The sequence below is a fragment of the Colletotrichum siamense genome, assembly GCF_013390195.1.
Source record: "Colletotrichum siamense strain Cg363 chromosome Unknown KSG_Cg363_contig04, whole genome shotgun sequence".
NCBI classification, from domain to species: Eukaryota; Fungi; Ascomycota; class Sordariomycetes; order Glomerellales; family Glomerellaceae; genus Colletotrichum; species Colletotrichum siamense.
The window spans coordinates 736111-747945 of NW_023501017.1; the positions used below are offsets into that span (position 1 = coordinate 736111).

The 11835-nt window shown below is 51.7% G+C and overlaps 5 protein-coding genes across 5 annotated transcripts; 3 read left to right on the top strand and 2 right to left on the bottom strand.

The window, feature by feature from the left end:
* Positions 1-194: 194 nt before the first annotated feature.
* pgdA-3 (Peptidoglycan deacetylase) lies at positions 195-1288 on the bottom strand (the record flags this gene model as incomplete). The annotated part of the gene is made up of 4 exons (XM_036637972.1): positions 195-499; positions 553-914; positions 976-1170; positions 1230-1288. The coding sequence occupies 4 exons, from the start codon at positions 1286-1288 to the stop codon at positions 195-197; spliced, it is 921 nt and encodes a 306-aa protein (XP_036496283.1).
* An 807-nt stretch (positions 1289-2095) lies between these two features.
* On the top strand, positions 2096-3746 carry CGCS363_v006124 (15-hydroxyprostaglandin dehydrogenase; the record flags this gene model as incomplete). Its single annotated transcript, XM_036637973.1, has 6 exons — positions 2096-2363; positions 2424-2614; positions 2947-2970; positions 3026-3484; positions 3539-3580; positions 3651-3746. 6 exons carry the CDS (start codon positions 2096-2098, stop codon positions 3744-3746), a joined length of 1080 nt encoding a protein of 359 aa, XP_036496282.1.
* A 366-nt stretch (positions 3747-4112) lies between these two features.
* Positions 4113-6443, bottom strand: FUC95A-2 (Alpha-L-fucosidase 2; the record flags this gene model as incomplete). The annotated part of the gene is made up of 1 exon (XM_036637974.1): positions 4113-6443. One exon carries the CDS (start codon positions 6441-6443, stop codon positions 4113-4115), a length of 2331 nt encoding a protein of 776 aa, XP_036496281.1.
* An 855-nt stretch (positions 6444-7298) lies between these two features.
* On the top strand, positions 7299-9005 carry CGCS363_v006126 (Lactose permease; the record flags this gene model as incomplete). The annotated part of the gene is made up of 2 exons (XM_036637975.1): positions 7299-7510; positions 7580-9005. 2 exons carry the CDS (start codon positions 7299-7301, stop codon positions 9003-9005), a joined length of 1638 nt encoding a protein of 545 aa, XP_036496280.1.
* Positions 9006-10754: 1749 nt separating this feature from the next.
* Positions 10755-11687, top strand: AQY1-1 (Aquaporin-1; the record flags this gene model as incomplete). Its single annotated transcript, XM_036637976.1, has 3 exons — positions 10755-11012; positions 11072-11375; positions 11440-11687. 3 exons carry the CDS (start codon positions 10755-10757, stop codon positions 11685-11687), a joined length of 810 nt encoding a protein of 269 aa, XP_036496279.1.
* Between the last annotated feature and the right edge of the window lie 148 nt (positions 11688-11835).

The following is an 11835-nucleotide window of genomic DNA, read 5'->3' on the forward strand; positions in this document are numbered from 1 at the left end:
ATGTCTTTCTGCAGGATCGTAGTTCCAGTCGCCTAAGGTGTGGGGAGCAGTTAGCCTGTGCTGGCTTGAATGCCTGAACTGGATGGGCTGTTGAAGTCCACGACATTGAACGACCCCTGACAAGTTTTTATCGTGGCAAAGATTTACATCGAGTTGCGGAAGGAATTTGAGATCTCTGACTGAGAAAGATACCTCTAGTCACTAGAACTAACACCGGCTTGAATGGTTACCCCTGGCAACGTTCCTGCCTTGAACTCGTCGCAAATTTGGGCCATGGTAACGAACTCAACGCCTTCCTTCGTCTTCAAATACTCAATGAATCGCTCGTGCATCAACATGACGTTCGACTTTCCGCTAACCTGCGGGTGACAGCTGACACAGAACACAAAGGTGTCATACTCTCTGTAGAAGAAGTCAAATTGATCCTTCCACTGAACCTCGATGTCGCGTGGGTTGACAAATCCATGTGTCCCAGGACGTCTGGTGTAGTTGATTGGCGCTATGAGCGGATGTTAGCAGGAATTCGGAAGAGCGAAAGAGGATTAGACGTACGCCAGTCGTCCACGCTCCATGAACCAGGGATCTCCACCACCTTGGTGGGCTTGTGCTCTTTCATGGGCACCATCCAAGTATCCGGATCTTTGGAGTAGTCGGTGTGCACCAGCGACTCATCGGGAACGTCCGCGACATAGTATGGCTGGCAGTCATGATGCAACATGGAATGGTCATATTCGATGCCAAAGTCCTCCAAAATGGACATGGTCTTGGGACTGACCTCCCAAGCAGGGGCCACCCATCCCTTGGGATACTTGCCGGTGAACTTCTGGTAGACCTCGATAGACTTGGCCATGACCTTTCTCTCTTGCTCTTCGGTCAGAAACCGCACGAACTCGTGCGTGTAGCCATGCAAGCCACTGGCTAACGTGTCAGACTATTGTTGGGACTCAAAGACCGAACTTGCGAAGAAGGCCATACATTTCATGTCCAGCATCTCTGACTTTTGCCATCTGATCAGGGAATGACAGGATGGTGTGACTGGGCATGTACCAGGAAGCCTTGATGTTGTTGTCGGCAAACAGCTTGAGCATGCGGTCGGTGCCGACATTTGCCCCATAAATACCCCTGGATACATCGGTTGCGCCGATTTTAGTTCCGTCCCTGGTATTGATCCTATGAAGTCATCTCCAGTCAGCCGAATACTGTGATCTCTGAAGTTGCAAAATTCATACCAGTTCGCGCATGCGTCAACATCCACAGCGTATGTGACTAAAGCTCTTTTAGGAGGCATGATAAACAGTGAACAGACGGCGTAGAGGAGTTTGAGAAAACGTTGATGCCCGTCGACAAGATAAGAGAGACTGCTAAATACGTATAGGACGAATGTATATTCTGTCACATACTGTTTCTAAATTTCTATATAAGTCACCCTGACTGACCATCCACGGATAGGGGGCCGATAGCTGTCGGAGTTGCGCGCGTGAGTGCGTCACAATCAGCGGGGTTGCTGGGTGGGGCTTGGGCGGTTTAGTCCGACATCCTCATGCCCGAGATGTTCCCCAAACCCTCCGTCGAATTGTATACCCCCGAACCCTGTATTCAAGATAGGATCTGCAATCGCAGGTAACGGGAATGACCTTTGCCGATCGTCTCATGATGTAGATATCATGCCTTGACAACAAAGTTCATCTCACAGGACTGCAAGAGGTGCTAAGATCACCATCAACACATCATGGAAGGCGGTTTCTCTTTTGGCGGACGTCAGATCGCTATCACGGTTCGTCTCCTATCCTAAACTCCTAGAAGTCTTGCTAAGATGGTCTTGAAGGGAGGTTGTTCCGGCACTGGGCTGGCGGTTGCCAAGACACTGCTCGCACTTGGAGCGACCATCTATGTCGCCGATATCTCTTCGCAAAATTCAGATGAATTAAACAGCGAAGAAAACTGCCATGTAACACTTGGATGTGATGTGACAAATCGAGAGGATTGCAAGTCATTCTTGGATTCCATACCTGGCCGACTCGATGGGCTGGTAAACTCTGCGGGCGTTTCGGGCTGGGAGGGCAAAATTGGAACCGACGCGATGTATCAGCGAACCATGGACGTCAACGTCACCGGAACTTGGAACATGGCAACTGAAGCGATTCAAAGAATGATGACTCAAGAAAACATCGAAGCGCCAGGCACCATTCCGGGGTCAGTTCGCAGCGTAGGCCAAGGCTCTGTAGTCAACGTCGGAAGCGGTGCTTCTCTTCGTGGGGTATCTGGGCTGGCGGCGTATACTGCCTCAAAGCATGCTGTTCTCGGCCTAACGCGTGCATGGGCACGAGACTTCCCCAAGATGCGTGTGAATATGGTTGCTCCTGGTAAGCAGCTTAGTGCTCAACCTACAGGGAGTTCGCATGAGAGTTATTGACGATCTCTAGGTGCAACTGATACTCCTTTAGCCGAAGCTACTGTTGCTGGCGCTCCGAAGGATGATCCAAACGTCGTCGTTGGGAAAGCGCAAATTGCGTCCATACCAAAAGGCCGTATGGCGTTTGCGACTGATATTGCGGACGCAATCATATTTCTGTTGTCAGACTGGTCTAGCTTCATTACTGGCCAGTGTTTGCCAGTAAATGGTGGGAATCTGTGAATCCTGTAGAAAACGACCAATCAATCCAAGTGCCAATATCCATTACGTTGTACCCCGAATCTGAAGTGTTGTGGTTTACTTGGTGGAAAATGCAGTCGGAAATAACCGCGCGTTTCGTATTATCACGTCGGCCTGCCCTCCGATAGGGTTGTATCAAAGTCATGTGAAGCCGTGAAATGAGAACTTGTATTCTTCTTTTTACTCTTTGCTCTTTTGAAACTCGGCTTTTTTCGTCTTCTCTTCCTTGGATTCCCAAGATCCACAAACATCATTCGGCCCTTCTCATGGATCACAAACTTACGACTGGAAAGGTCGCCATTGTTACTGGTGCAGCTGTGAGTATGATTGCAGATACGAAAGCTGAAGATTCTGGCGATAACAAGATTACAGTCCGGCATAGGAAAAGCTCTCGCGACGAACCTCATTACCAAAGGATGGCGCGTCGCATGTTGCGATCTGCAAAAAGACGCCGGCAACGCCGTCGCTAGCGAGCTTGGCGACCACGCTGTGTTTTACGAGCTGGATGTTTGCGATTACGACGCCCAGGCGAAAGTCTTCAGCCAAGTCTGGGATAGATGGGGTAGGCTCGACGCCTTGCTGGCTAATGCAGGACATTCAGATCGCGGCTCGATTTACATTTTCGATCACAGAGGCAAAGACGACATAACGCCCAAGCCTGCTCTGAAGTCTATCAAGGCATGCTACGAGAGCTTTCTGTATGGTGTTCAGCTTGCCATCCACTTCATGCGAAGAAATGTAGTGCCTGGAGGACAGATTATTGCGACTTCAACCATCGCGTCGGTTCATCCGCATCAAACGTTCCCTGAGTACTGCGGAGCCAAAGCCGCGGTAGGTTCAAGGTCTCCTCTGCTAGCAACCGCCCTTCTAACTACATCTTGAAAGATCAACCATTTTGTTCGAACAGCAGCGCCGCTTCTGAAACTGGTTTGGTTCCTATTACTATCGCACTATGGGTGTTTGGAATCTCATGTGTGCAATTGCTAACGTTCGCTAGAAAGAGAACATCGCCATGAATGCCGTGCTTCCGGGTATTGTAATAACAGGTGCCGTTCCGCAAGCATCTATCAACGCAACGAAGCCAGAGCAGTAAGGCATCCTTGAAACCCGCGGAGTAGAGACTTACCAGAAACACAGCATCACCCCAATCGAGACAGTTGTATCAGCATACAATCTATGCCTGGACGACTCGAAGTTGAATGGCCAACTAATTGAATGTTCGGGTGACAAGACTATCGTCCTGCCTGTACCGGAGCTGGCCAATGGTGTGACGACTAAAAGGGCTTGTACTGTGTGGGAGCCTCTCTTTGAAGCGAAGCACCATGAGAGATCCGGGTTACCAGATGCAATCCCGTAGACGGGCAGGGGTTATCGTGTGTGATAGATATCACACAGCACTCAGACCTTATCTTGTCACTCTTCATGGATGATAGTAATATTTGGTGCTTCACTGTTGTCTCTATTCTTTGGCTGCGAAGACCTTCTGTGTAGACGTAGAAGGATCTGCTCGTACGAAAGACCGGAAGCCTCCCGGGAAAATAAGTTGAACTTCGGAAACCGTAGTTGCCGTGGTTTCAACCACAACTGGCTCTTCAATCACACCATGTTGCCAACTAAACGAAACGAGCCAGCCACCTTTCGTCCTGACGGCTGTGAGCTGCCCCTGAGCCCAGTCCTTTGGACACGAGGGCAGAAGCCGGATCTCAACTGTGTTGGCATCAATGATGGACGACTGAACCAAGCATTCGAGAATGCCAGCACACCCCCCAAAATTGCCATCAATCTGGAACGGTGGGTGGCTATCCAGCATGTTTGGTAGCGTAGAGTCTTTGAGCAGAAGATCCATGTGTTGTTCACAGCCTTCTGCATCTAGGAGCCTAGCATGAAGATTCAATAACCATGCTCTGCTCCAGCCTGTGTGCCCCCCTCCATGAGCAGCCCTTCTCTCCAGGACGTGCTTTGCCGCTGCAGCCAAGTCTGGCGACTTGGAGGGGCTGATACTCTCTCCGGGGTAGAGTCCGAACAGATGAGACACATGACGATGGCCTGGCTCCTGCTCTTTGTAGTCCTTCAGTCCCCACTCTTGAATCAAACCGTCGGAGTTAATCACTAGAGGCGGGAGCTTTCCAAGGGCCTCTTCCACTCTGGCCCTTAGCGGATTGTCTCCACCTAGAATGTTAATGCTCCATAGAAACTTCTCGAGTGCGATGCGAATGATGGTCATATCTATAGCAGATCCCTCGCATAAGATACCTGGCTCTCCCGAGTCTGAGAGAAATGTGTTCTCAGGAGACAAAGAAGGGTTGGTGACCAAATACCTCCCACAGGCCGAGGGTATCAGGTATTCGAGCAAAAACACGATCGCTCCCTCCAAGACCACAGCTGCTCTTTTGTGAAGGGCATTATCATACTGATATTGCAGCATTTCGAAGATGTCGATACATACCCAAACACCACCTAGAGGCCAGATCGTTGAGGGCATCCATCGGTCGTGAGGGTCTGTGTCGGCCCATATGTCCGTGTTGTGATGAGCACACCATCCTTCACAGCCATACATGACTCTCGCAGTTTTCTTTCCCCTCTCGGCCATTCTTTCTAGTAGCTCGATAACGGGAATGGCACATTCGACGAGACTGCACGGCCCCGCTGGCCAATAGTTCATCTGCAAGTTGATATTGATGGTGTATTTCGAACCCCATGGCGGTGCAAAAGATGGGTTCCAAATGCCCTGCAAGGTTGCTGGCAAAGCCTTGCAGGACTTCCGGCTGCATGATATAAGTAGATACCTTCCATAGTTGTGGTACAACGCGACTAGTCCCGGGTCTCGACTGTTCTTGATTCGTTCGTTTGTGGGCAGATGGCTTGCGTCGGGCGACATCCGCAAACCTGTCCGGTTGAAGAGGCCAGCATAGTCCTGTTGGTGGCGTTCAACCAAGTCACTCCATTGGTGGCTCAAGGCCTTGAGTACATCGTCCACCGCGGCGGTCTCGGGGTCCTCAGTTCGAAATGTTGTTTGAGCACCAATGATTATGTTGCAAGAAGTCGAATTGACTATCAGTGCATTGCCAATGGCCTCCACGGACCCCTCTGCATCGTCGCAAGACACGCCTAACGCTATCGCCAACCGGTTGCTATTGTGACCACCAGGAGTAGCCTTGAGAACTATACGTTTATCCTTGGCGTCGATACTGTCCAGGAACTCGTTCGTCTCATATTCAATCTCGCTAAGACGGTTCAGTCGTACGACGAAACGAATGGCTTCGGACGCAACGATTCTGAGAGCCAGCACATTATCCGGGAAACTCGCAATGGCATCTCGACGGTACGAGACCCCCCGGCATCGATATTCAACGGTCGTCTGGGCTGTTTTGAGACACAGGTATCGGCGATAATCAGTCACATCCTCGACGGCGTGGCCGAACTCGAGGGTGCAAGTGCCGAGAGGTTCATAATGCCGCATGCTCGCAGGCGTCGCAAAGAACGCCTCGCGCACCAGCGACTCGGCCTCGGCGTGCTTTTCATCTCGGATGAGTTGTCGGAGCTTCGGCAGGTGGCGGAGGGCGTCTTTTGGGGTCCTGTCCTGCGGACCGCCGTACCAGACCGAGTCTTCGTTCAGTTGGAGAAGCTCGGTCTGAGTTCGCCCATGGACCATCGCGCCTAGCCGCCCGTTGCCGATTGGTAGGGCCTCAGACCATTCAGATGCGGGGGACGCGTAGTGGAGGAGCAGGGGTTGGGGTTGCTGTTGGCTCTGGCCGGAGCCGAATGTCGAAGAGCCATCTGGACGGGACATGATTATTGGGTGGTTGGTTGGGAACGTCGTGCCGTTATGCCGGTCTCTGGATCTGACGAGTTCGCGAGGGGTCTAGGGTCGCCTGGGCTCTTGGCTTGTCCAGGAAAAGATCCCTCAGTATGCGAGACAAAAGTTTGTCAAGCTGGTGATTTGATGATCAGACAAAGCGTCTGATGTCCGCATCCATAGTCGATGGGCGTTGGAGCGGTCATGAACGATTTTAACCCCAGACAACCCACGAACATGCCAGGGTCCTAGCTCGAAGTCGTATCATTTGAGGAAAATTGGCTCGGAGAGTGTGGGGTAACCGGCCGGCCGTCGCCTCGGAGCCAATCATCACGGGTCAAAGCAGCCCGAACACCCTCATCCCGGGATGGTGTGGTACTGGCCTGATTGAGATGCGTCGCCTACAGCCGCCGGACCAATCATGTGTAACCAAAGCCGCTGCCGGCTCGGTCCAGAGTGGATCTTTGGGGAGAATCTGGAGGCGGATGGACGAGAACGGCAATGTAGTGGTATGCAGGGAGCTTCTCATGTGAACCATGTGGACGATAAAAAGTCTGGGGAGAGCGTCCCTCGACGTGGTTCGAGACTCACCCATCGGAAGGTCATTCCGTGGACACGCAGAGAAAGCATGCAGAAACGAGAATACCACCCTATTTGCCAGAGCTGAACTGCAAGCTCTGAGAGTCTATATATGCGCCAGGCGCCACTGCAACCTGATCCCTTGACCCAGACAGGCGGGCTTCTTACTCATCGGTGCTACTCAACTTACCAAAGTCAACCCTGACCTTGTTTGTGAAGGCTACGGCCCCGCGTCAAGATACTCCCTCTCTTTGACTTGCCTTACCGAAAATGGCGCCGCGAGACGAAGTGGACCACAGCGTGGTCTACCACGATGATGTTGCCGAGGCCAACAAGATTGGGGTTGCCGTTGAAGATGTCACCGCTACTCGAATTTCAGAGGAGGATGTGATGCGCAAGTCTGCCGAAGCTCTGAGTCTGCGATCCAAGACTGGCCTGCGCATCCTGATGTATGTGCTCATCATGGGCGCGAACCAGGCTGGGTAAGGAACAATCAAACACAGACACCGACATGATGATGAGAGATAAAGCTGACTATCGGGCCTGAACAGCTACGGCATCGACTGGGGTGTGATCAGCAGTATCAACTCCAACCCTCGATGGCACGATTACTACGGATTTCCCGACGCCGGTCCCATCATCTCCACCATCAACGCCCTCATGCAAATTGGCAGCTTTGTTGGTGCCCCGTTTCTTGCTACTGCCGATATCATTGGACGTCGTGGCGTCAACTTCGTCGGCAACGCTCTCGTTCTGATTGCTGCTATCATGCAAGCCATGGCCCCTAACCTCGCCTGCCTCATGGTCGGCCGTCTCGTCCTCGGCTTCGGTACTGCGCTGTGCACAGCTCCCCAATACGTCGCCGAGGTCGCGCCCGTCCATCTTCGTGGTCGCATTGTCGGTGTGTTCGGTGCCTTCTTCCAAGTCGGTTCTCTTGGCATCATCGGCATCATGATGGGTCTCACTTCCTGGGAGGGCACCGACTGGCAGTGGCGTGTCGCCTTCTTCCTGCAGGCCGTCTTTCCCCTGATTGTCTGCATCGGCCTCTACACCGTCTGTCCAGAGTCCCCGCGTTATCTAATCATGAAGGGCAAGAAGGAGAAGGCCCGTGAGATGATTGCGAAGTACATGACCACGCATAACGACATCAACCATGAAATCGTCGATATCCTGGTTAACCAGATCGAAGAGTCTATCGAGACTTCCAAAGCCGGTTTCCGGGCGACTTGGGACTTCCGCGTCTTCTTCACGCGCAGCGTATGGTACCGTACTCTGGTGCTTGCCGTATACGCCGTCTTCCAGCAGTGGAATGGCGGTGGCATCATCGGCCTGTACCTCTCGCCTGCGCTGAAGACGGTCGGCATCAACGATCAGCTTGACCAACTGGGCATCAATCTGGGGTTGACTGCCATCTACTTTGTTTTTACACTCTTCGGAGCCTGGATCATTGACTTCTTCCGGCGTCGTACGCTCATTTTCGCCGGCTTGATTAGCATCATCATTGCCCAGATCGCCGTCACCATTACGAGCTGGCAGTTCGACGTGACCGGCGGCCAGAAGTCTACGGCTATCCTAACTGTCGTTTGGATCTACTGTTTCCAGATTTGCAGCGCCTCATTCATCGCCACGATGCACAACCTGTACCCGGTCGAGCTGCTCTCTCTGCCGCTCCGTGCCAAGGGCATGGGTCTCTTCGCCATGTTCCAGGCCATCGCTGCTGTTATCCACAGCTACGGCATCGGAATTGGCGTCGGAAAGATTGGATACAAGATCTGGGCCGTGTACATTGTGTACAACTTCCTGCAGGTCATTGTCAGTTACTACCTCTTCCCGGAGACGAGCAAGCTCAACCTTGAGGAGATTGACAACATCTTTGAGACACCCGGCACGAATCCTGTTAAGCTAAGTATCAAGATTGCGAATGCCAAGAGGGAGAAGGAGAAGCTTGAGCGTGAAACTGTCACTACTGCGTTGTAGCCCACCATTCTGGCCGCCGAATGAGGAGCAGCAAGTTTGTCATAGTCAAACACGCTTTTTATACCCAATTTTGTTTCAGAAACATTTTCAAGCCCTAATATTTGCCGTGTTGTGTTTCTCGTGGTTGCAGTGCAAATTTTCACGCAACCGCTTGTGGCAACTCTTACCAAGTGCTATGAGACGACGAGTCGCCGCAACAAAACACCAAAAACGCCAAAAGTGAAGCCCTCACGAGCTCTGTGATGATGACAAGAGTGGGATTCGAACCCACGCCAATTACTTGACTAGCACCTGAAGCTAGCGCCTTAGACCGCTCGGCCATCTTGCCTGTTGATGTTGTTGATGAGGGACTTCGGAAGTGAGGTTATGGGGCGGATGCCCTAGGTGGGGCACAAGGGTATGAATGGCTGCATTGCCTTCAAGGTACTAGGTACCAGGGGCAGGGATGGTCATTCAAGACCTACCGCAAGTAAGTGACAGCCTGGATGGTAAAGACTATTAAACCGGCCACTGAAAAGCAAGAAAAGCAAGAGATGGTTACAATGGAGGTTGGAACCAACGACTCAAGAAGCCCATCCCGTAGTAACCTATTTTCAAGGGTGCGTCTGAACTCTGTGATAGTTCATCCAATTGAGAGCGAAACTCAAAGTCTCTGTGGCCGAGTCGATGACCGATCATCAAATTGGATTGATAACATTCAATATAACAACAGTTTGTTACCGTTGAAGATTCATGTGAACCTTGTTCAGAAGAGACCGGAAGTGTAGCCTTTACACTCACGGGTACAGCAGCCGCCATCTTCATTCAGTTCGGACGGAGGTTTTGCCCCGACAGTGGGCCACAGCCAGCGGAACGGACCACAATCTCCGAAGTGGCGGCGGCGACCGAGTGACTTTGAAGCAGAATGTTTTGTTTGTTTCGCCCGAGAACCACAAGGCAGGCAGGTAGCAAACGGGTAGACCCGAGCAAGACATGCATGGATCGCTTGTTTTGCGAGACATGACGCAAGTGATGCCACATGTCAGCCGTGGCCAACGGGCGTCAGACCCCATGTCCTCCACTATGAGGTATCTCCAATTTGGGTGCTGTTTGACCCTCTCTATCATTCAGCAACTGGAGACCCCTTTCCCTCCGGGAGGTTCTGTCTTTCTCGTAGCATTTTCTCCTGACACGACCAGACTGCTCCACAACCGGATCTCGATCAGCGCTTGTGCCCAGGCAAGCCCCTGTCAAAGGCCCACAGTTCACTGTGCCTCTATCGCAAGGTCAAGATTTTCCAATTGATGAAAACGCTCCGACTGGACGGATATCCTTGCGTCACTCACCAAAATAATGTGGCTCATCGGTGAGCCTCAACACTGACTTGATCTGCAAGCCATTCTTCTATCTTCAGAGGAAAACAATCGAGAAGTTCTTTGTAATGGCACATCCCGTTCGACGCAGTCGATGACCCATTTCTGATTTACATCACACTTCCCCCTCTGGAGTTGTGGGCCATCCACCAAACTGCCCGATAGTCATGATGACGAACGTTATTCGAATTCAATGGATAAAAGAGCAAACTCGTCCCCTCAAATGTGAAGACCAAGTAACAAACACATCAACCATCATCCTCGCCGAAGCAGCGCCATTTCAGAAGCAATGACGCAAAACGATTTAGAAACTGGAGGGCCCCTCTCAGGCCGGACCTCAAGAGAATCAAGACGCTCGCAAAACTCGCGCGGCAGTGTGAAAATTGGCGACCAGATCATGGCAACCCATCACGGCGAACTTTCGAACTTAGAGGCACACCTGGTCGCAGCCAGCGGTGAATTTGTCGGCACCTTTCTTTGGCTTTGGACTAGCTATGCTGGCCACCTGATGGCAAGGCATCAAGCACCCGAAGAGGCGCCAGAAGGCGGGATGCTTAATACGACTCTCACTTCAACCGCTCTGGCATATGCGTTTCCATTGCTTGCGAATATCTGGGCATTCTACCGGATCAGTGGCGGTCTTTTCAACCCCGCGGTAAGATAGCTATCGAACCTCGTTGCAGATCATGACGAGCTAACTGAAGATGCCCATAGATCACACTCGGACTTGTGGCTGCAGGACAACTTCCTTGGGATCGAGCGATCTTTCTGTTCCCCGCGCAACTTCTAGCCGCTCTGGCAGCTGGTGGGCTGGTGCAGTGCATGTTTCCCTGGGATGTGGGCGAGACCAACACCATTCTTGCCACAAACGTGTCCATCTCACAAGGCGTCTTCATTGAGATGTTTCTGGCATCTCAGTTGATGTTTGTGGTGCTTATGCTGGCCGCAGAAAAGCAGAAGGCAACATATCTAGCTCCAATTGCTATCGGAATAGCAGTATTTGGAATCATGATATGCGGTGAGTACATCGTCATTAAAGGCTTTATTTCCGATAGAGAACACCTCACTGACACATTGAAAAGGTGGCTATTATACCGGAGCTTCTATCAACCCAGCCCGCAGTCTTGGCTCGGCTGTTGCCGGCAGAAGTTTCCCAGGCTATCACTGGATTTACTGGGTTGGTCCTGCCATGGGAGGTGTTCTTGGTGCAATGTATTATCGCTTTGTTAAGTTCATCCATTATGAGGAGGCGAACCCTGGGCAGGATCACGATGGCCAGTTGGAGAACAAAGGCCTCCCGGACGGTGCGACGCTACCTAGGGACATGTAAAGTCATGCTTCTAGTTCATCGACGGCATGGCCTCTTGGGATATCAAAGGTATTCGTGAACAATACTACCAAAGCAGCATCAGCAGAAACGATTGAATCAGTATCTTGAAAAGCGATGGTTTTGTTTGTGACTAGACCCGATTTCAACT